Source organism: Lissotriton vulgaris, chromosome 8, assembly GCF_964263255.1.
Source record: "Lissotriton vulgaris chromosome 8, aLisVul1.2, whole genome shotgun sequence".
NCBI lineage: Eukaryota > Metazoa > Chordata > Amphibia > Caudata > Salamandridae > Lissotriton > Lissotriton vulgaris.
Window position 1 is genome coordinate 23,162,672 of NC_141696.1, and position 24,523 is coordinate 23,187,194.

The window sequence follows — 24,523 nt, forward strand, 5'->3', positions numbered from 1 at the left end:
ATCGCCACATAAAGCAATTTGGAATGAAGAGTTAAGCTTCCCAGAATGGGGAATAATCTGGAAGATCTGGAATTTCCATGTCATATCAGGCAGACCTTGCCTTGTTCCGGGAGTTTGCTGGTTCTATTTAGCGCCTTCCCTGAGTATGGATATATGGCAATGTGGGGGAGGGGGGGGGGTGCAGGAAAGGGAGCAGGCAGAGTGGCCATGGCTTGTGGAAGCACTGTCTGCTCAGTTTGGTTATGGAAGGGGAGGTGGGGGCAGGTTGTGCCTTTATCCATAGACCCCACACTTCTCCACCCATGGAATTATTGGTACGGGCCTGCATCTGGTAAAAATGGGTCCTGTGTTTCCTGACTGAATAATGTTTGGTCCTGAAACACTGGAGGGGCTTGTAAATGGGCAATTAGCAGAGGGCAGTGCCACAAGTCTTCTTGCTGCACCGCCCTAGTCCAAAGGGAAAGGGCAGCAATGCACCATATTGAAGCAACACTGTGCATCCTTATGCTTTCCCCCAGCACAAGTGGGTGCCATGCTCCAACGCAGGCACCCTTGCACCATGGAGAAAGGGTGTCTGCATTGCATGCATGATTGTTTAAGTGCATTTTTCATCTTTCCCGGTGGGCTGCAGAATGCAGCACACGAGGAAACAGAAAAAAAACAAGGAGAAATAAAAATATTTCCCCTCATTACGCTCGCTCTGGAGAGGTGTAAGGTTCTGGCACTTCCCCAGGTTTATGTGATTAAGTAAATCTGGGGCGCCGTCAAAATCCATGGGAGTTGCGTGGGAAAACCCACGGCGATGCCCATGGAATGCCTCCCTGGCAACGCAGCTTCTTGCACTGTTTGGTCTTATTCCATATCTATGAGGCCGTTCACAGCCACGCACAGTGGCTTTGCTCCACCTCATTGATATGGTTGAGAGATCTCCGCCACCCGAGCGTCAGAAAAAGTGGCGCTCCGGCTGCGCAAGCCTCCCATGAATACGCCTCTGGACCACCTGTAAGTCCCCTGAAAGGTATTTCTCTCAGAAATATCACTCTGGATAACATGTCATGGGGCCGAGAGATGCAGTACCGCGAGCTAAAGACACGAATAAGCTTCTGTTGAATGTTAGCTCTTGATTTTCTGTGCTACGTTAACAATGTCAGAATGCATTTCCAAGGAGTAACAGGACACACACATCTCCTCACCTGGCCAATGTTATCGATGTAAGCTTCCGGAGTCACCAAGTAGTCCACTCCATCGATGACGAAGACAACTGGGGACATGGAGTACCTTAAGCTGCAGTCCACAATATACTGGAAGCAAGAGAGAGGGGAAAGATGTGTCAGCTGGCTTTATTAAGGATGCTCTGTTCAGGTCCAGTGCTACTTTGCATCCAAGTAAGAAACCTTCATCTGTACATCAAGAACGAATTATATTGCAATCGACAACATACTGGTTTTAATTGTCACATACCATTTAATTCAACATGCGGATGAGAGGCTTTTGATAGTAGCTTGAAAGGTAGACATGTGAGATGATCAGAGATGGTTTAAAGAGGAGAAGGGAAGGAGGAGACATGCAGTCTGGCGTTGACTCGGGTGATGACCCAGGAGCAGCACTTCCCACTCTCCCAAAGTTCAAGCTCCCTCCTTCGATTGAGGGTCGCTCCACTGTTGCTGTGTTCCATGTGTCAGTAGTGATGATCAAAGAAACTGCCCAGATGCCACTAATCTGTCACACCCAGAGCCCTGTAACATATAGGGTGCACTTTCCCTGTTTGCTCCACGGTGCACCTTAAAACAGGTGCGCGGGGAGGGAACAGGGGAAGTGTACTCCATTACATTGAATGCGCTGCCCATAGCAGCCGCGCAGTCATGCTCCCATGGGTGCAGCGCAGTCAAGTGAAAGACGGAGCGACTTTGAAGCAGCCGCTCTGTGTTTCACTGTGCAGACCGCACCCATTCGCGCTTTTAAGAGGGGAGAGAGATCTCCTTGCAGGGAGGTGCTTGGATGACTGCATCCACCTGCAAGAGGATGTCTGGGGGTCCATAGGACCTTCTTTTCCCCTCCAGAGGGCTGCCATAAGGGAGTGCACTAATAGTGTGCCACCTTTTAGGTGGCACACTGTCGGTGCACCTCCTGACAGCTTCTTTGCCTCTGCGCCCGCATTTATAATACGGTGTGGGTGCAGACACATAGGGATTCCCTCATTTGCATAAGGCCATGCCCCCACACAAATGAGGGTACCCCCTAAGCTGATAGTGAGGGTGCTATTTGTGTGCAGAAGCTATCTGTATTACAGAAAGGGCGGCACCAGCGTCTGCGGCCCCTGCTGCAATACCAAAGTGCCCTGAGGCGGGCAAAGCGGGCGCACCTGCCCATTGCGCCCTGGGGCACTTTCCTTATATCCTTTCCATTATTATCATTAATACTATTATTGTTATTATTACTATTATTAGCAGCATCACTAATATTATTATTATTATTATTATCAACATCATCATCACTATCATTATTAATATTACTATCATCATCAACTTTAATATTAATATTAGTATTATTATTATTTGTACTAGTATTAGTAATACTCATCATCACTGTCATTCTTCTTCTTCTTATCATTATTGCTATTATTGGGCACCCTTATTTATCAAGTTTATGGCTACATCCTACATAACTTAAGGATTTCCGGGGACTTCAATATCCACCCGTGCGGAAACCCCATGCTTATCAGAGTCTCTGAGTTGGGATGTTCGCGTTTCTTAGGGTTCCATTTTGAAAATTCCACACAAGGGGAGGAACTAAATAACTTATTGAGTGACCTGGACATGATGTGCTCATGTCTATTTCTGATCCACTCCATACTTTCCCTGTACCCACTTTTAACGGAAGAGGGAGGGGGTCCTTTATCGATTATATTTTAATTTCCTCATCCTTAAACGCATTATTTACTAGTTTTCATATTGAGGACAGTGTATATAGTGATAACAATCCTCTATATGTGTATTTGCAGGAACCCTTGTCAGCACGGATTGGAGTAGCAACACTGTCAGGTATGTTTAAAGCAACTGACAGTTCACGCCGTCTAAAATGGTCCCAGATCCCCCTAGATAACTTTCATCGGAAGGTCAGAGAATTGTGTACTACTGAGGTAGGGCTATGTCTGGGTGAAGGCTGTTTGCCAAGCGTGGTTATTAATGCTTATGCATCTATTGTAGAAAAAGGGGGATAGATATTAACTGTTCCGGGTGGTAGACCGGCGCAGCATGTACAGTGATGTTTTGATTATGCCTGTTCTAAGGCCGCTAAAAAATTAAGGGAATCTTTGTCTTCAGACCCTCGAAACATTGTACTGGTGTGAGTCTGCCAGAAGGAATATAAGGATTGCTTGGCAAAAAGGAAAGTAGATATAAAGGAAGAGGCCTGAACAGAATTGATAGACTTTAGCACCCTACGGAGTAGTTCCAGGTTTTGGAGCATCGTGAATGGGCCCCTTTTTGATCAGGATACAGTGAGGGCCCTTGATTCCGATATAACGGAGGAGGAATTGGTGCTCCATTTTAAATTAATGTTTGAGAGACCTATGGAGCCCCTCCCACAGGTTGGCTGTGATATGAATACCCCGTAGTAAATTTTGAACTGGGTGAGGTGGTGGAAGGCATTTTAGGCTTAACAAGTAATAACGCTCCGGGTCCGGACGGCCTCCCCCAGACCTATTTAAGTCAGACCCTTCATTCTGGGTGCATATACTTGTGGCAATGTTTAATGCAGCCACAAAATATGGGTGCCCTGATTCCTGGGCGCCCTCTACCATTGTCCCTGTTTTCAAGAAGGGGGATTGGAGTAGCACTCATTGCTACAGGCCTATCTCCCTTCTTGATTCAGTAGTCAAGGTTGTGGGTTGTGTCCAGCTGGGCGGAGGAGTATAAAATCCTGTCAGATGTCCAGTTTGGTTTTCGTCCTGGGCATTCTACGGTGGCCCAATGCCTCAAGCTCTCCCTGATACTGTATACCTTGCCTTCATGGACCTGTCCTCAGCTTTTGACTGTGTCAACAGGGTCAAGCTGTGGCAGGTCATATGGGCAATGGGGGTAGAGAATAGTCTAGTCGACTTCTTGAAAGATCTACATAGGATAATGTAAGGTTCTCTCAGGACTCTCAGGACCTTAGGGTTACCAGGGACCTGGACATTAAAAGGGGAGTAAGACAGGGATGCATAATGGCTCCATTCTTATTTAACCTTTATATAAATGATTTGGACAAGGTCTTAAGCAACTTGGAGGTAGACTTCCCATGCGTAGGGTGTCCTGGACTCCCTGTCCTACTGTATGCGGACGATGCCGTCCTCCTAGCGAGGACGGCATTAGTTCTTCAATCTCTATTAGAGGTTTTCTCTAGCTTTATGTCTGACCGGGGCCTGGCCATCAACCACACAAAATTGTATGTTATGCAAGTGGGATTACAACCCAAAAAAAGCTTCTAATTTAAGGCTGGCTCTTCCCCCATCCCCCATGCGAATGTTTTCTCATACCTAGGGGTTCTCCTGGATGATCAGTTACAATGGGGGCCCAAATTACCAAGAACAGGGGGGCTTTGGTTAGGGCAAACGCAGCAATTTTTAATTTTGCCACAAAGATAGGGAGGAAACCAATAGGTGCCATGTTAAAGGTGTATCAGTTCAAAAGCCTGGCTTTAGCCAGTTACGGGAGTGGAATTTGGGGTCACACTATGGTGAACCCCTTACAGGTGGTAGAGAACAAATTCCTAAAGCGCCTGGTTTGCGCCCCCCAAAGCCTTTCTAACCTGAGGGCCCACGATGAATTAGGGGTTCTGTTTCTGTGTAATACCCTGGCTTTGCGCCCTATTGTATTTTGGTTTAAATGCTGGCTGAATCCTGGGTTAAACCTTACCCATACCATAATGAGAGAGTGCTTGACTTTGGATAAAGACCTTCAAATTCCATGGCTTAATTATATTAAAAGAAGCCTGGAAGAGATAGGACGTGTAGAGCTATTTCATAAGCCTGAAACAATCTCTAAGAAGCATGTGGAGTCAGTAAAGTTAGCCTTCTGTCATTAGAGAAACTGGATAGGGCTGAGCAGGAACTCAAGAAAGTAAGTGTCCGCAGTTTTATAATGCTTAAAACAACCCCACTTACGGAGCCCTATCTCCTGGGGTCCCTGTCCACTCACAAGAAGTTTCTCCTAACCAGGTTTCGAATGAATAGGTTTCATCTATGGCTGGCTAGACCTAAGGGCTGTCACAGAGGACTAGTGTTAGCAACCTGTGGCTGTGAAGGTTTGTCTCCACAGGATCAGCTGCACTCCATGTTCTCCTGAAAATTTTACTCTGTTTCACGGAAACATTTCTTGGTCCCCATCTTAAAAAAGTTGAATTTTAGACAAGCTCGCCCAGCCCTCTTGTATTTACAACTATTGAGTGTGGATTGTATATTTTATGTTGTGGGGTATTTCAAATCTATAATGAAATCAAGGGATTGTATGGATGTATAATGTTGGGGCTGTCGTTACTCTGGACAATTTACAGTATGTAGACCTAGCTTTCTTTAGAGTGTAAAAAGAAAGCAGGCCCATTTCTAATTTTTATGTTGTTTTATGGGACGTTTGTTCCTTATGAATTAGTAACTTTGCACATTTTGATATTTCTGGCCCCTCGCTTTTAATATTGAGTAATACTCCGGAGTGGGCTTGTTTTTTTATGGTGTATTTTAATATGTCTGACTTTTTTATGTATTGTGGATTCATAACTTTTATGGTTGTCTTTGTAAAACTGGATAAAGTTTACTCGACTTGATTTAGTACTATTATTGTTATAATTATTATTATTATCAGCATCACTAATATTCTTATTATTATTATTAACAGCGCCATCGATATCACGATCATCATCAACTTTATTATTAATAGTAGTGGTATTATTATTTATACTACTTGTAGTAATACTCATATTCACTATCATTCTACTTCTTATCAGTATTACTATTGATATCATTACTATTATTAGCAGCATCACTAAAATTATTATTCTTATTATTATTAATGTTATCATAATCACTACCATTATTAATATTCCTATAACCAACTTAATTATTAATAGTAGTAATATTAGTATTATTCTTATTTGTACTAGTAGTAGTAATACTCATCATCACTATCATTCTACTTCTCATTACTAATATTGTTATTATTACTATTATCAGCAACATCACTAATATGCTGATTCTTATTATTATCATCATCATCACTATCATTACTAATATTATTGTTATTATCATCACCATCATTATTATTAATATTATTATTATTATTATTATTATTAGTACTAGTAGTAGTAATAATCATCATCACTATCAATCTTCTTGTTATTATTACTATGATTATGACTATTAATAGTATTATTATTACTATTAACAGCATCACTATTGCCATTATTATTATTATCATTATTATTTTTAGTATTATTAATATATTATTATTATCATAATCATCATGAATAATCATCAACATTACAATAATTATCAATATTATCATTATTAATAGTGGCAGTATTAACACTAATTTTTACTGATATTAATATTATAATCATTATTACTATTATTACTCTTACTATTATTATTATTACCATTATCATTACTACAATAACTAATCACCATCACAATTATAGTAATGATAATGGTAAAAATAATAATAGTAAGAGTAATAATAGTAATAATGATTATAATAGTAATATCGGTACAAATTATTGTTAATACTGCTACTATTAATAATGATAATATTGATAATGATTATAATGTTGATTATTGATGATGAATATAATGATAATAATATATTAGTAATACTAATATTAATAATGATAATAATAATAATAGCAAAAGTGATGCTGTTAATAGTAATAATAACAATAATATTAATAGTCATAATCATAATAATAATAACAAGAAGATGGATAGTGATGATGACTAATAACTAATAACTAATCACCATCACAATTATTGTTATTATTGTTCTTACCATTATTTGTAAGAATATTACTATTAGTGTTATTATTATGAATCATCATTATTATTATTATTATTATTATTAATAATAATAATCATCAGCACTATTATTATCATTATTATTGATTAGGATGATACTAATCATAATAATAATAATAACCATTATCAGTATTATTACTACCAATCGTCATCATCACCATTATTAATCTTATGCTAATGGTTATTATTATTATTAATAATCATCAGCACTATTATTATTAATACTATGATGATGATGATAAAAATATTAATAGTAATACTCACCATCATTATTATTGTTGTTATTATTTCTAATATTATTAAGCTGTTTTTGTTGTTGTTTGTATTAATATTCCTTTACTGTTGTTGTTAATATAACAATGATGGCATTCCAACAATTAATAACTCTTCATATAGTATTTACCGCCACGGTTGTACCCGCTTTTACACAGTAGTTGCGCCTACGCAATTCAACCATAGAGAAAGGCTGGTGTAGTGATACTTGCATCTACACATGTCTTAGGTGGCCTTTAACATTCACATTCGACTGCATTCTCAAGTAAGGATTCTCTAGTAAAGCTCATTCCTGGAGCATCGTGAGCTGCTGCCAGTTTCCAGACGTCCACAGGGTGAGCCTCGAACAGAAGGGCTGGGGCTGCTTGCTTCATCGCACTAGCTGGTCTTCCTTCCCATATGGCACATATTCTCCCTCTGGCCAGATGAGAATGGCCAATGAAGTTCTGCATCTCCACTCGTCATGGCTTCCTGAGCCCTAATTAATACATTTCCTCAGCGTAGAGATATGCTTGTTACAAGCTGCTCTGAAGCACACTTGTCATAAACGTGATCTGTTGAAGATTGTTCATTGGGTTAACATAACACACCACGATAGGTACTACATTGGACATACTCGATCGCTGATTCTCACACTAAGTAAGTGGGGGAGTACATGTGGGGTGCCTTAAGGTGTCTGTTGGTAGTTGTGCTATTCTGGATGAAATGATACACTGCACTACCTGTAGATGTTTGCCTAAGACACCTACCTCTCCGTTAAAGCTCATAGTTGCCCCAGCTATATTCAGAAGTGCTGAGTAAGCCGCAGGGGGGGCAGCGATCAAGGATGTTCCAGTGTCAACAATGGCTTCACAGCCTTCTCCGCAGCCTAAAGCAGTTCCATTTATTGTAACACTGGAAAGAAAGAGATTAATCATTTGAAAATGGATTGAAAAGAAGATATACTTTCATATATGCATGGTGATCCCACATACTTTAATATTGTAATCAACTGACAAAGTGTAGATTAGACCCTGGTGACTATCAGGATACATCACATTCCTAGGGAGAGTTCTATCAGGATACATTACATTCCTATGGGAAGGTCTATCAGGACTCTTAAGATCCTTAGGGAGAGGTCTGTCAGGATAATTTACAGTCATAGGGAGAGGTCTATCAGGATACTTTACATTCCAGCCACCATCAGTGTCCAACCACCACTGTCCAAGCAAGATCAGTGTCCAGCCACCCCCACTGTCCAACCACCATCGGTGTCCAACCACCACTGTCCAACCACCATCAGTGTGTAGCCACCACCACAGTCCAACCACCACCAGTGTCCAACCACCACTAACTAACCAACATCAGTGTCAAAACCACCACAATCCAACCACCATCAGTGTCCAGCCACCACCACTATCTAACCACCATGAGTGTCCAACCACCACTGTCCAACCACCATCAGTGTCCAGCCACCACCACTGTCCAACCACAATCAGTGTCCAACTACCACTATACAGGCACCATCAGTGTCCAACCACCACCGTCCAACCACCATCAGTGCCCAGCCACCACCACTGTCCAACCACAATCAGTGTCCAACCAGCACCGTCCAACCACCATCAGTGTCCAGCCACCATCACTGTACAACCACCATCACTGTCCAACCAACACTGACCAACCACCATCTGTGTCTAACCACCACTGACCAACCACCATCAGTGTCTAATCACCACCACTGTCAAACCACCATCAGTTTCTGTAATTTGGGTAGTGAGGTATATATTGCGCAAATCTGATGGATGGGTATTTCTATATAGTTCAATATCAGAAAGTTGCTCTAAGGGAACCCAAAACCGCCACCACCCTATGCTGCTAATTTGCAATTGCAAGCAATTGCTAAAGACTATAATTCTATCGGTTTCCCTGAGCATTCACAGTGCATTCACAATGTCCGTTATGTTAACTCAATAAAGTTTTCAATCATCAATTCAAAGAAAGTTGCCCAAATGTAATTCAATTTCTGTCCATGGTATTTATTCTCGTATTCTTCAATCTTCAAACGAGGACTTGTTCGCAGCACAGGTCCAATTGCACATAATACAGCAATATCATAGATCAAGAACAGCCAACACGCGTGTTTTGTCAAAGGATCGTCTTTCCAAAAGACTTCATCAGGGCTCGACCAACTTATTAAATGTTCCTTGTATATTCCTCAGAAATTAATCCTGTTTTATTCAAATGTATTTATATCAATCATCACATATAATTCCGTTGTCAATCACAAAATTAGTCCAACTCCAAATTCAACCACCATCAGTGTCCAATCACCACTGTCCAACCACCATCAGTGTCCAACCACCACTGTCCAACCACCATCAGTGTCCAACCACCACTGTCCAACCACCATCAGTGACCAACCACCACTGTCCAACCACCATCAGTGTCCAACCACCACTGTCTAACCACCATCAGTGTCCAACCATCACTGTCCAACCACCATCAATGTCCAATAACCACTACTGTCCAACCACCATCAGTGTCCAACCACCACTACTGTTCAACCCCCATCAGTGTCCAGTCACCACTGTCCAACCACCATCAGTGTCCAACCACCACTGTCCACCACCACTGTCCAACCACCATCAATATCCAACCATCACTGTCCAACCACCACCACTGTCCAGCGACCACCACTGTTCAACCATAATTACTGTCCGACCACCATCCCTGTCCAACCACCATCAGTGCCCAATCACCACTGTCCAACCACCATCAGTGTCCAGCCACCACTACTGTCCAACCCCCATCAGTGTCCAATCACCACTGTCCAACCACCATCAGTGTCCAACCACCACTGTCCAACCACCATCAGATTTCCAACCATCACTGTCCAACCACCATCAGTGTCCAACCACCACTACTGTTCAACCCCCATCAGTGTCCAGTTACCACTGTCCAACCACCATCAGTGTCCAACCATCACTGTCCACCACCACTGTCCAACCACCATCAATGTCCACCCACCACTGTCCAACCTCCATCAGTGTCCAACCACAACCACTGTCAATTCACCAACAGTGTGCAACTACCACCACTGTCCAATCACCACCACTGTCCAGCCACCACCATATTCCAGCCACCATCAGTCTCCAAGTACCAACACTGTTCAACCACCACCTCTGTCCAGCCACCACCACTGTCCAACAACCACCATTGTCCAACCACCACCACTGTCCAACCACCACCACTGTCCAACCACCACCACTGTAAGGACAGTGAATATTTGTGAGATTTGAGAGACTCAGGGGCCCCTAAAGAGAATTTGCAAAGGGGCACATCATTTTGTGTTAGGTCACTGGTGGGGCTGTTCAATACCACGCATGGTGCCCTCTGTTATCTTGGCCTACTTGTAACTTAAATTTCCTGTGTCTACTGCAAGTTTCATGTTCAGTGTCAACAACAGCACTTCCCCAGGGGACATGCACAGCAAATCTTCACTGGAAATGCACAGCACATCCCATGGGACATGAACAGCACATTCTCATGGGACATGCACAGCAAATCTTCACTGGACATGCACAGTACATCCCATGGCACATGCACAGTACATCCCTGGGGAACGTGCACACCATATACCTACAGAACATACACAGCGCATAACACAGATCAGGTATACCAAATGCCCACAGAACAAGCACAGCTCATGCCAACAAAACATGCAAAGCACATTCAATGGAGCATGCATAGCTCATCCCCACATTACATGCACATCAAATAGCCACAAAACATTCAGAGCACATCCACATGGAACATGCAGAGCACATCATCATAGAACATTCACAGCACATCTAATGGAACATACACAGCACAAACCCATAGAACATGCACTTTACCACCCCACAGAACATGTACAGCACATTCCATGAAACAAGCACACCACATCCCCATTGTAAATTCAAAGCACATCCCCATGGAACACGCACAGCACATCATCATGAAACATGCACAGCACTTCCCCATTGTAAATGCAAAGCACATTCCCCTGGACCGTGCACAGCACATCACATAGAACATGCACATCACATGCACATGGAACATGAACAGCATATGCCACGGAACATGCACAACATATGTCACGGAAAGTGCAAAGCACATGCCACAGAACATGCAAAGCACATCCCCACAGAACGTGCAAAGCACAACCCCACAGAACATGCAGAGCACATGCCATGGAACATGTACAGCACATCCCACAGAACATGCACAGCACATCCCACTGAACATGCACAGCACATCCCACGGAACATGCACAGCACATTGCATGGAACAGGGACAGCACATCCCACAGAAGCTGCATAGCACATCCCATGGAACACGCACAGCACATCCCACAGAACATACACAGCACATCCCATGGAACACCCACAGTACATCACACGGAACATGCACAGCACATCCGACGGGAGATGCACAGCACATCACACAGAACATGCACAGCACATCCCCACAGAACATGCACATCCCCATGAAACATGCATAGCACATGCCAATGGAACATGCACAGCACATCCTACAGAACATGCACACCACATACCCATGGAACATGCATAGCACAACCCCAAAGAAAATGCAAAGAACATCCACAGAACATGCATAGCACATTCCATGGAACTAGCACAGCACATCGCATGGAACAGGAAACACACATCTCATGGAACAGGCACAGCACATATCATGGAACAGGCACAGCACTTCCCCAAAAAATATGCACAATATCTCCCCCGGAACATGAACAGCACATCCCAAGGAACATGCTCAGTACATCCCATGGAACAGGCACATCACATCTTTTGGAGCAGGCACAGCACCTCCCCATAGAACATGAACAGCACTTCACACAGAACATGCATAGCACATGCCCACGGAACATGCACAGCACATCCCTCGGAAAATACACAGCACATCCACAAAGAACATGCACAGCACATCTCCATGGAACATGTATAGCACATGCCCATGGAACATGTACCGCACATCCTACAGAACATGCACAGCACATCCCACAGAACATGCATAGCACTTCCCATGGTCACGCACAGCACATGCCACGGAACATGCATAGCACGTCTCATGGAACAGACACAGCACATCCCTCAGAAAATACACAGCGCATCCCTACAGAACATGCACAGCACAACCCGATGAAACATGCATAGCACATCACCACAGAACATGCAAAGCACATCCCCATGGGACATGCATAGCACATGCCAATGGAACATGCACAGCACATCCCACAGAACATGCATAGCACATCCAATGGAACAGGCACAGCCCACCCGCATGGGACAGGCACAGCATCTCCCCACAGAACATGCACAGCATATCCCATGGAACATGCACAGCACATCCATGGAACATCTACACCAAACACCCACAGAACATGTACAGCAAATCCTATGGCACATTAACAGCACATCTCATTGAACAGGCACAGCACATCTCATGGAACAGGCACAGCACCTCCTCACAGAACATGCACAGAACATCCCATGGAACATGCACAACACATCCCATGGAACATCCACACCAAACCCCACAGAACATGTACAGCACATCCTATGGAACATGCACAGCACATCTCATGAAACAGGCACATCACTTCCCCACAGAGCATGCACAGCGCATACCCAGGCAACATGCACAGCACATTCCTCAGAAAATACACAGCACATCCCCACAGAACATGCACAGCACATCCCCCTCGAACATGCATAGCGCATGCCAATGGAACATGCACAGCACATCCCACAGAACATGCATAGCACATCCCATGGAACATAGACAGCACATCCCACAGAACATGTACAGCACATCTCTACAGAAAATGCATATAACATCCCATTGAACATGCACAGCACATCCCCGGGGAACATGCACAGCACATCCCTCTGAAAATACACAGCACATCCCCACAGAACATGCACAGCACATCCCTACAGAACCTGCACAGCACATCCCCATGGAAAATGCATAGCACATTCCAATGGAACATGCACAGCACACCCCGCAGAACATGCATAGCACATCCCATGGCACATGCACAGCACATCCCCACAGAACATGCACACCACATCCCCACAGAACATGCACACCACATCCCATGGAACATGCACAGCACATCCCCATAGAACATCCCATGGAACATGCACAGCACATCCCCTCAGAACATGCACTGCATATCCCAAGGAACATGCACAGAACATCCCCACAGAAAATACACAGCACATCCACACAGGACATGCACAGCACATCCCCATGGAACATGCACAGCACATCCCATGAAACATGTACACCACATCCCATGGAACATGTACAACACATCCCATGGAACATGCACAGCACATCCCATGGAAAATGCACAGCACATCCCATGGAACATGCACAGCACATCCCATGGAACATGCACAGCACATCCCATGGAACATGCACAGCACATCCCATGGAACATGCACAGCATATCCCATGGAACATGTACAACACATCCCACAGAACATTCACAGCACATCCCATGGAAAATGCACAGCACATCCCATGGAACATGCACAGCACATCCCATGGAACATGCACAGCATATCCCATGGAACATGCACAGCATATCCCATGGAACTTGTACAACACATCCCATGGAACATGCACATAACATCCCATGGGACATGCAGAGCACATCCCATGGAATATGCTCAGCACATCCCATGGAACATGCTCAGCACATCCCATGGAACATGCACAGCACATCCCATGGAACATGCACAGCACATCCCATGGGACATGTACAGCACATCCCATGGAACATGCACAGCACATTCCATGGAACATGCACAGCAGATTCCCGTGGAACATGCACAGCATATCCCCATGGAACATGTAAAGCACATCCCCAAAGGAAATGACCAGCACAACCGACAGATCATACACAGCACATACCCATGGAATATACACAGTACATCCCACGGAACATACACATTACATCCCCTTAGAACATGAACAGAACATGTACAGCACATCCTATGGAACCTGCACAGCGCGTAACACGGAATATGCACAGAACATCTCCAGGGAGCATACACAGCACAGCCCCACAGAAGATGCACAGTACATCCCCACAGAAGAAGCACAGCACATCCCCATAGAAGATGCACCGTGCATCTCACAGAACATGCACAGCACATGCCCAAGGAGCATGCACATCTCATCCCCACATAACATCCACATGAATTCCTCACAGAACATGTATAGCACATCCCACAGGATATGCACAGCACATCTCAACAAAACATGCACAGCACATCCCCATGTAACATTCACAGGACATCTCTACAGAAAATGCCCAGTACATACCACAGAACATGCACAACACATCACCACAGAACGTGCACAGCACACCACCATAGAACGTGCACAGCGTAACCCCACACATACACAGCGTAACCCCACACATACACAGCACAGCCCCATGGACCGTGCACAGCACATCATCACAGAGCATAGACAGCACAACTCCATGGAATATTCACAGCACATCCCCACAGGACATGCACAGTACATGCCCAGGGAAGATGAACAGTATATCCCCATGAGACATGCTCAGCACATCCACATGTGACATGCACAGCACTTCCCCATGGGACATGCACAGTAGATACCATGAAACATGCACAGTACATATCATGAAACATGCACGGTACAACTCCAAGGAACATGCACAGCCCATCCCCACAGGACCTGCACAGTACATCCCCACTAGACATGCCCAGCACATACCCAAGGAACATGCACAGCACATGCTCAGGGAACATACACAGAGTATCTCCATGGCAAATGAAGGGCACATCGCTACGAAGCATGCACAGCACATCCGCACGAAAGATGCACAGCATATCTGCCCAGAACAAGCACAGCACATCCACACACACAGAACATGCACAGCACATCCCAAAGGAACAGGCACAGCACAAATCTCCCCCCAAAAAACATGCACAGCAGATCCCATTTGAACTTGCATAGCACATCCCCATGGAAAATGCTAGTAATTCTAAGGGTGTGTCAGAAATCTGAGAAAGTTGGGGGCATACCGATGCACATCTTCCAAATCTTGATCTTCCTAAAAGGATAGAGGCACCATTGCACCATGGTGCAATTGTATCTGTGTTGTTGGGATGATTGTTTTTGTGCAGGAAGGGACACCTTCCTGCACAAAAACTATCATGAGAGGGGGCTTCCACATTCTATGTGTGCTACAGAATGCAGCTCGCATAGAAAGAGAAAAAAACGAGGATTAATAAAAATATTTGTCCTTGTTGCACCTCCTTACGATTCTGATGCATTCCCACGTTTAGAAAACGTTGTAAATATGGAAATGAGTCATAATCCATGGGTGATGCGTAAGAACACCCACAGCAACACCCATGAAAATCCCCTTTCATGCAAAGTGCTGCGTGAAAAGGGGTTGTATTTACAAGGACACGAAAAGTCACACAGGGTGGCTTTATGTGTCCTTGTAAATATGGAGCACAACACTTTGCAGGCGGTGCGTCGCAAAAAGTGATGCACCGGCGGCACAAGGGATTGTAAATATGCCCCACAAGTACCCTGAAAAGTGCCCCCTTACAAGTCAGATGGAGTGTCCCAGTGCTCATTTGTAAAATATCAAGTCCCAGGGCCCTACTCAGAATGCCACTGAAGCTTGCATAACTAATTGCCCCTGCCGCGCTGCCAATAGGAGCACCAACGCAACTACTAGCAATCATACTGTGAGACGTTGGCCTGATATGTGATGTCCACTATTCTAGTGGGCACCCTGTATCAGTCCAAACAACCCTTATGGTGATGGTTGTAAAGTCAACCTTATAGACCAGCTATCCTAGTGGTAGCATGGACAAAGCAGCCTTAGGCTAATACTTCAGAGAGCATGTGAAGCCAATTGTTTTACCAATATTAACTCCTTGAATACCAAATGAAAGGACACCACACAAGGTATATATCAAATATATATGTATTTATTACCTCCACAACCCCTCTGCACTCTTTATGAGGTCAGAGTTCGAGATACAGCACAAGTAACTCAATAAGCATACTATAAGTTGCACAAATACAATTCTCCCCTAGGGGCCTCACAAACCTTATACTAGGTAAGTGGTATAAGAACCACTTCAGAACAGGTGAATAGGCCTAGGGCCTAGGGAATCGCTGGGACTACACTGAACAACCACAGGTTAGGAAGTAGGAGTCTCACAGGATGCGTGTGTAGTGTCTAAACACACGCGGGTTCTCATAAACTTTTAATGGGCACGTAAAGTTAACAAAGTAGTTGATTTCGGACACTTACGGGTGGACAACGGGATAACCCAGTTAAAGTAGGACACTTGGATAGTTATTACCCACAGGAGCACAGGAGTACTCGAGTTACCTCACCCCGGGAAGCCGGGTGCATAGGTGTTCTTTTGTGTCGGGTTTCGTCATCGAATCCTATGGAGAACTGCACAAAGATGCTGCAGGCGACCAGGAGAAAGATGTCTGGGTGGATCCAAGAGTGGATCGAAGCAGTGAAGAACCTGAAAGCAGAGGGGACAGAGTCTGGGCCACTAGCCAGTGACCAGGAAGGAACCAGGAAGGAACCAGGCGATGTCGAGCTGCAAACAGGTGAAGAAGGGAAGCTTGTCTCCGCAGCCTCGTGGACCAGGAGGCGTCGACGATGACCCAGAGCTGGATAAGGACTGTCCCACAAAGGGTCTCGCAGTTGGGGGTATCGGCTTCCAGATTGGAGTCAACAAACCTTGGCAAAGGCAACCCACGCAGGAAAGGAAGATCGGCTTCTGTTCAGACCAGCAAGGTCTGGGGAGCTTCCCCTTTATAGGAAAGCAGGAGCAAGCAGGGAGAAACCAGGCAAGTGGTGTTGTTTTGTAGAGATGTATTCAGGAGGGCTACTAGCCAGCAGGCTAGCAACCGCGAAGATGCGCCGAGGAGAAATGCAAGAGCAGGCCCCACGCAGCACTCGTGGAGTGTGAAGGGCTGAGCTTTGGTGTACTTTAGGCTCGGGGTTGGGGCTTCTCAAGTCCCAATGCACAACTTCGAGAACACCTCAGAAGCTACACAGTTAGCAAAAAGCAGGTACTGCAGGGAGTCCGGTCCCACGTCTCTCGTGTCCACCAGGGGTCTCAGCTTTGCTGTGGATGTGGGTCAGGGTCAGAGAAGTCTGGAAGTCCAGAGGCTGCATCACTAAGTCTTCGGGCTCCGGCGGGAGCGTCGACAAAGCAAACCGGCAAGTCACTGATGGTGCCTGTTTGCACAGGGTGGTCACTCCTTGACCACAAGGGAGATTCTTAAGTCTTCTAGTTGCAGTAGAATGTCGAAGGTCTAGAGTTTAATTTCAGAGTTTCAGTGGAGGACAATCTAAAATCTCTAGACTCAGCTCCTATCTTTATACCAATCTAAGGGGCTGGCTTACCTGCTAGGTCCCTCCTATGGGTGGAACCTGGGAAGGGGTGGTTACACCCCTTTCCCTTTGTCCAGTTTCGCACCAGAGCTGGGGCTGGGGTGCCCCAGCAACTGGTTTAAACGGGGCTATGCATGGAGCACCTTGTGTGCCCCAGGTAGTGTCTCATTTCATTCAACCCACCCTGCCCCAATACACTATAGCCTGCCTGGGGAAGTGCTAGCACCTCCCAGGGCAGGAAATCTATTGTCCAGGCCTCCCTTGCTGTAAGGGCTCCCAACTGCAGGAGGTCAGACTTGTGTCTGTGGCAGCAGCATCCATTTTGTGATGCTGATGCTCTGTTTAATTCTAACTGGGTAAAGCTACAACTACATGTCTTCTCCCTCTAGAAGGGTGGAATGCTAACCCCGCCGCCAGGACTGGCGGGGGGTAGTATTCCAAAGCGTATGACACCTTACATAACATGTTTTGATAAAGCCAAACCAAAGTTAGCATTAACCGCAAGGATTATAATGCACTTAAGAGTATATGGTATGGCTATATCATAGAACAGCTATAAGGACATGGTTCCGAAAGCTGCAGACAGGCTTAGCTCATTCTAGAGCACCATCTCACACAAAACCAAGCACTCTGCCTTCAGGATTGTCAAGGCCTGTCATAGGAGTGACTTATAAGTATATAGGTGTCTACATGTAATGGTAGGTATAGGGATACTATACCTAAGCAAGGGGTGATTACACGACCTTGCCCCAGCTGAGTGATCATCCAGTTGTGTCAATGTGGATGGCCAGCTAGGGGTGGCACAATACATGCTGCAGCCGCCGGTAGGCCTTGTATGCACCAATGCCCTGGGTACCTATGGTACACTATACAGGGGTTCATAAGGTGACCCAATATCCAATTGGAGATGTACCTAAAGTACATGGAGTCCATTTTACAGTGAGAGCAGACAGCCTGGGGCCCGGATTAGCAGGATCCCAGGCCCACTACGTCGAAAACAAGCTAAACACTAGGCAAAAAGTTGGGGTAACCATATAGTCAGAAATCCACCTTCCTACACACACTCCTACAAGTGTGACATTTCAGACTATTCCGCCGTCCAAAGCAACTCATTGGAACGAACTTCCGCTGGAAATTCGTCTTACCGATGACTATATATCATTCAGAAAAAAACAAAAAACTCATTTGTTCCCGAGGGCTTAATGAAACGACTGAGTATTTGAACGTTTCTCCCATTGTAGGTGTTTGCTTTCCTAGCACCGTGATATCCTCTCGGATGAATGTTGCTCTTACAAATAAATAAATAAGAATGGCATGGGTTGCAAGTATTATTTATTTTAATGTATATTGAATTAATAAATATTCTTGATGTGCTCATCTCAAAATTACACTGATAGTGCTTACATGTGGCGGACTGTCATTAGTGCCGGGGACGAGCACTGGCAACCACTGGCTCAAATTAAGTACCTGTTTCCTTCTTAAAGCAGGTGTAAAGAGCAGTGTAAAATAGCCCATCACTTGGCCCACATTCCCAATCTGCTTGTGGGTTCGGACCGCGTTTTAACAACGTATACCTTTACTCCGCAAGTTGCGACAACGACTTGCTCTAGGGGGGTTCTGAGCTGGGATGGTGCAGTGAGCTAAAAAACGGTGATGGAGCAAGCCCTGATCTGTTGACTGGGTATGAGTGTTCTGCTTAATTCAGACACTCTGTTCATCACCACCCCCTTTTCTGAATCGTTGCTCTAGTGGGGTGCTAGATGTTGGAATAGTATAATTTACTATTCCAACTCCAGTATGTGCAACAGTAGGGAATGTGTTAGATTTTAAATACAACACCTACTGCCCCCTCTGCAAGTCGAATAGCGGGGTAATGGTATGCATTGTTACAACGCGGTCATTGTAACGACTACGTTGTAATTACATGCGTTGAAAAGGATTCATGGCAAACACTGTTTCCCACGGAAATACCATGGCATATTGTGGATTGAGGGCTGGGAACAATGTCAGAATGAGGCCCTGAAACAACAGAGGTCATTTTTTACATATGGGTCACCCATGGTATATGGGTGGCAAAATGCTAGGCCTGTCATGGTGTATGACACTCTTGGTGTAAGGGGACACCCAAGGCACATACTAGCCCCGGCACAGTGTTACTGACATACGGGGGCACCCCCCGCACATTCAGAAAAAAATAGAATCAATACCTGGGGAGCATGAGGTAGGTTCTGCACACCATGCAAAGTAATTTAGTATTGAATGAGAATGGATTATGATCACATATATATGAAAAATGAAAATTTTGCTTTAAATGCAGGTTTCTATTCCATTTTTTTCAAACTATTCTTCGTGGTGAACCATCATCAAATCCGCTTGGAAGACGTTGTGCTCACTCGGTTCACATACTCGCGGGAATTCGAGGCTCATATCACCCCCTTTCACTGATATCTGTAATATGGGAAAACTCTCAGTGGGTTCCACTAAATATCAGTGCCACTGGTGGGGGGCACAAGAGTCGGTCAGATTTGTGCAAAGGCAGGGGTGCACAGCTACACCAAGCCATGCAGAGGACCATCCTTGCAACTAGGGGAAGTCACTCTTTAGAGTCTCAATGAAGGAGATACACAGCTTCACAGAAAGAACTTTAACTTTTCAGTTCTACAGTCTTTTTTCATTTGCATCCGGCAGTATTCCATCACAGCATGGTTGCACAGCACTTTCCACAACTCCTTTAAAAAAAACACAAATGGACTGAACATGCTTCCTTCAGGATTGGGTGATGAGTTCGTACCTGTCCATTAAAATCAACCAGAATTCTTCAATAACGACTGGGACCCACTTGAGGGTTCCCTGGAAGTAGGAAGGGTCCCATCCTCCGAACATGATAAAACTCCCAGTTGAATCATCACTGTGGAAGAAAAGCATCCACCGTCAGTCATTTGTCAACAGAAAAATGATTATAACAGGTAATGCAAGTGAAAACACAAAAGTCCAAGAAACCAAAATGTAGAAAAGGTATAACTTTGCAAAGGGTATAGACATACAACACGATTGAAGAGCTACAGTTCTTTTTATAGCGCATTTGAATTTATGAAATAGACTTGGTTTACATATGATTTTAACGTTTTATTGGCACTGTGTTTTTATTGTTCTTGTTTTATTTTTATTGTGATTTTAAATGTGATTGTATGGTTTATTTTCATATAAATCAATTAAAAGGATATTGACTGACTGTGCGGGAGATAAAAACTACCTAACCCTAGTCTATAAAATCTAGGGACATATTACCAAGGCGGGCAATATGAGATTATTGCTGCTTTAGCGGCCGTTTTCGTCTGCTAAGCGCCGATAATTTTATCACCCTATTAGCAAGCTGTCGCTAACAGCAGTTAGCAACAGCTTGTAGGCGATAGCGAGCGGTTTGGGGCCCGCATTGCATGTCAGCGATATTTATCGCCAATGACATGCAAAGTGGGCATACCCAACATGTTAGCGACTGAAAGCAGTCGCTAACATCGCTATCGCCTATTATCAACGCAAGCGTAGCGATGGAAATATTTGTGCTAACCGCGAATATCTCCAAAACCTAACGCCTGCTCAGACCAGTTCTCAGCCTGTATATCCAATGGGAGGTGGATATTCAGGCTAAGTCCCTATTAGCGATAATGCCTGAATATCGCTGGATTTCCAGCGATATTCACGCATTTCGCCACTATCGCCGGAAATGTTATCACTTTAGAGATAAACGTTGCAAATAGCACGTTATCTCTGCGATAAAATCCGGCGATATGCGGCGATAAAATGAAAATGTCGGTAAGCTTATTTAGCGATAAATATCGCTCGTTGTTGATAATATGCCCCCTAGTGTCTGGAGAGGCAATAAAGATTGGCTGCCTTTAGGGGGCGGATTACCTTTTTACAACAGCGACTTCATGATGTAACAGAACTTATCAGACATATCTGAATTAAAAGTCCCATTGGATGAGGGGCTATGTGTCTGTGCCCTCACTTCTTTGCAAAGCCAGTAACCTGTACCCAGTAACCAACAACCAAAAATTGGTGCCAAAAAGCCCTTGTGAGATTGATTGCATTAAAACAAATAAAACTAGGGAGTCGCACGAGTGCGCAAAACAAGGTTGCCACCTCCCGACAATCCTCAATGACGCCCGCTTTGTTGACAATCATTTTAAATGATTTATGAATAGACATACCTGTTAAATTCAGCATAATCTAGGTTTGGTGATCAGCGCTTGCAGGGATACCGCTGCTTTTTATGCTCTTTTGATGGCGTTTCCCTCATCAAGCTTTTCACCAGTCTATCAAGTAAGGAACTGTTGAATTTCCTGTCAGGAGGGTGGAGTTACTCTAAAGAAAAGGCATGGCTGAGGATAAAACTACTCCCACAGCTGGTTTTAGCAACTGCACAGTCTATTATTGCGGTGACTTTTATTTATTCTTATCATTTTTTTTCAATTTGCACTGCACTTGTCTTTAGTACAGCTTCTCAATTATTATGGTAGGCAAAAATATACATGTTATGAATAATAAACACAAACAAACAACTTCTCCTCCACCAGTAAAGTAAAAAGTTGTAGACTCTAATCAACCATCATTACGTACTTTATTGGAAGCGTTACAAGCAATTTGTTCTAGTACAATCAATACTGAGTCAGAAATTAAAAATATGCAAAATGGCATGGCTGGTCTCTCCATGAAAGTCTGAGATAATGCTACAAAAATTTAGAATAACAAATTAAAAAATGACAGACTGATGTCAATCACAGCTAAAATGTTGCCATTGAGTAACTTATTGCTTTGATTTAGAAAATCGTAATCAGTACAACGTGTGTATTTTTATTTTACTAGATGATGTAGAAGGCAATGACTGCAGGGAGTAGTTGGAAATAATTGTTACCTGGTCTTTTTCATTTAAGATTCCCCAAAAACTTACGTATGCAAGGAGCAGTATGAGGCTCCAAAATAATGTGAGGCGAGTGGTAAAAACTTGCAATGAAATGTCTACAAGAGTTATAGAGGCAGAAGGGAGGATATCGGCTATTGAAGATATAATAACGCAACAAAGTTCACAACTCTCTTCTTTGGAAACAGTTCGGGAAGATGTTAACTGGAAACTGGTGGACTTAGAAAATAGATCCAGACAGAATAACCTCCGTATTTTGGGTATTTCAGAAAGATGCGAGGGCTCTAATGCATGGCAGTTTGTCATCAAGCTTTTTAGGGAAGCCTTTCTGGAACTTACCCAGTGGCAGTGGGACATGGAGATTCAAAGAGCGCATAGGTTCCCCTTCCAACAAAAGAACTCCAGGGGCTCCTCTAACACCAAGCCAAGAGCCATTTTAATCTGCCTAAACAACTTTCTCGTTTGTGAGGATCTATACAATTTGGCCAGACCTGATCGTAAACGAAAGGGGAAAGGGGTGGAGTTCTTTGTTTGCCCGTACTACTGCCATGCCATAGTCCAACAGCGCTGGCAGTTCCGTCAACTTATTCCATCTTTCCAAGCTAAAGGAGCCCAAGTCTTTCTTTTAAATTCTTCAAAATTGAAAATAATTTACAAAGAGAAAACAAATTTTCTAGCATCGGAGAGCTCGGCGAAGGAACTATTAGCGTCCATCTAATCTAACCCTATATTGCAAAATTATGAATAGAAACTTAAAAAAAAATGTATGCAATTGTATGTAGCTGGCTATATTATCTTGTTCAGTCTTCTTCTTTTTCTTTGTTCTTTGCCAGCTCTCCCGTTATGATTTTCTAGTTGGTTGAGCATGTGTAGGCTATGGGGTGGTAACTTAAAGTAGATGGGAAGCGGTAGGCGAGTCGCACTACGCTTATATGGCCATCATTAGCAGGGACTGTTTTGTCCCTGAGCCTTTTTTGGGTGGGTTCCTGGGTGGGGGTGGAGGGGGGGCACTAGATGGGGGTTGGGGTGTTTGGGTGGTGGGGCAAGTAATGACAGAACCGTTTACTGTTTGATATGCATGGGATGCAATAGGAGTTGCAAAAATTATTTTTCTCGCAATAAGGGCGGCAAAGGTTAACAGAATCAGAGCTGCTGCTTTTGTTTTATCATTCAATTTTCAATTAAAATATCAATATGGGTAAATTAAGGATTTGCTCCTGGAATATTTGCGGGGTTAATAATAGGAAAGAAAGAGGGATATGTTCTCAAATAATTTTGAGTATGAGGATAGATCTACTATGCCTACAGGAAACACACTTGATATGGAATAATAGACACTGTCTCAATGATCTTGGTATGCAAGTAATAGTGTGAACTCGCCAAGGGACTACCACACGGGGAGTTGCAATTCTGATGAAAAGAGGTTTAGGGGCCTGTAAGCGTAGAAAAGGGGATCAGTACGGAAGGTGGGTAATCTATGAGATTTCTATAGAGGGAAAGCTCTGGACCTTGTGTTCGATTTATGGTCCAAATTTGGATGACCCAGATATGATAAACTTTCTTAGTATGGAGCTAGCTGCCTAGCCTGCTCCCATAATTTTATGTGGAGATTTTAATATTCATCTCGAGGGAAACTTTGATTTCAGGAGCGAGCAGACATATGCTGGGTTAAAAAAAAGAGCCTTAAAGCAATTAGAGGCCTAGTAAAGGAATTTGGTTTATGTGCTGTTGGCTTTGCTAAAAATTCTTCTGTGCCCGGTTATACATTTTTTTCAGCCCCTCATCTCAAATTCGTTAGTTTGGACTA

At 44.1% G+C, this 24,523-nt stretch overlaps 1 protein-coding gene across 1 annotated transcript in view; it reads right to left on the bottom strand.

Moving 5' to 3' along the window:
* The window catches only part of LOC147693274 (pepsin A-like), a 132,274-nt gene that overhangs the window by 6,182 nt on the left and 101,569 nt on the right, over window positions 1-24,523 (bottom strand). The window contains exons 6-8 of the mRNA XM_086933668.1: window positions 20,587-20,703; window positions 8,068-8,212; window positions 1,194-1,301 (exon numbers count right to left, since the gene is read on the bottom strand). Of these exons, the coding sequence (XP_086789794.1) occupies window positions 1,194-1,301; window positions 8,068-8,212; window positions 20,587-20,703 (370 nt within the window). The remainder of the gene's footprint in view (window positions 1-1,193; window positions 1,302-8,067; window positions 8,213-20,586; window positions 20,704-24,523) is intronic.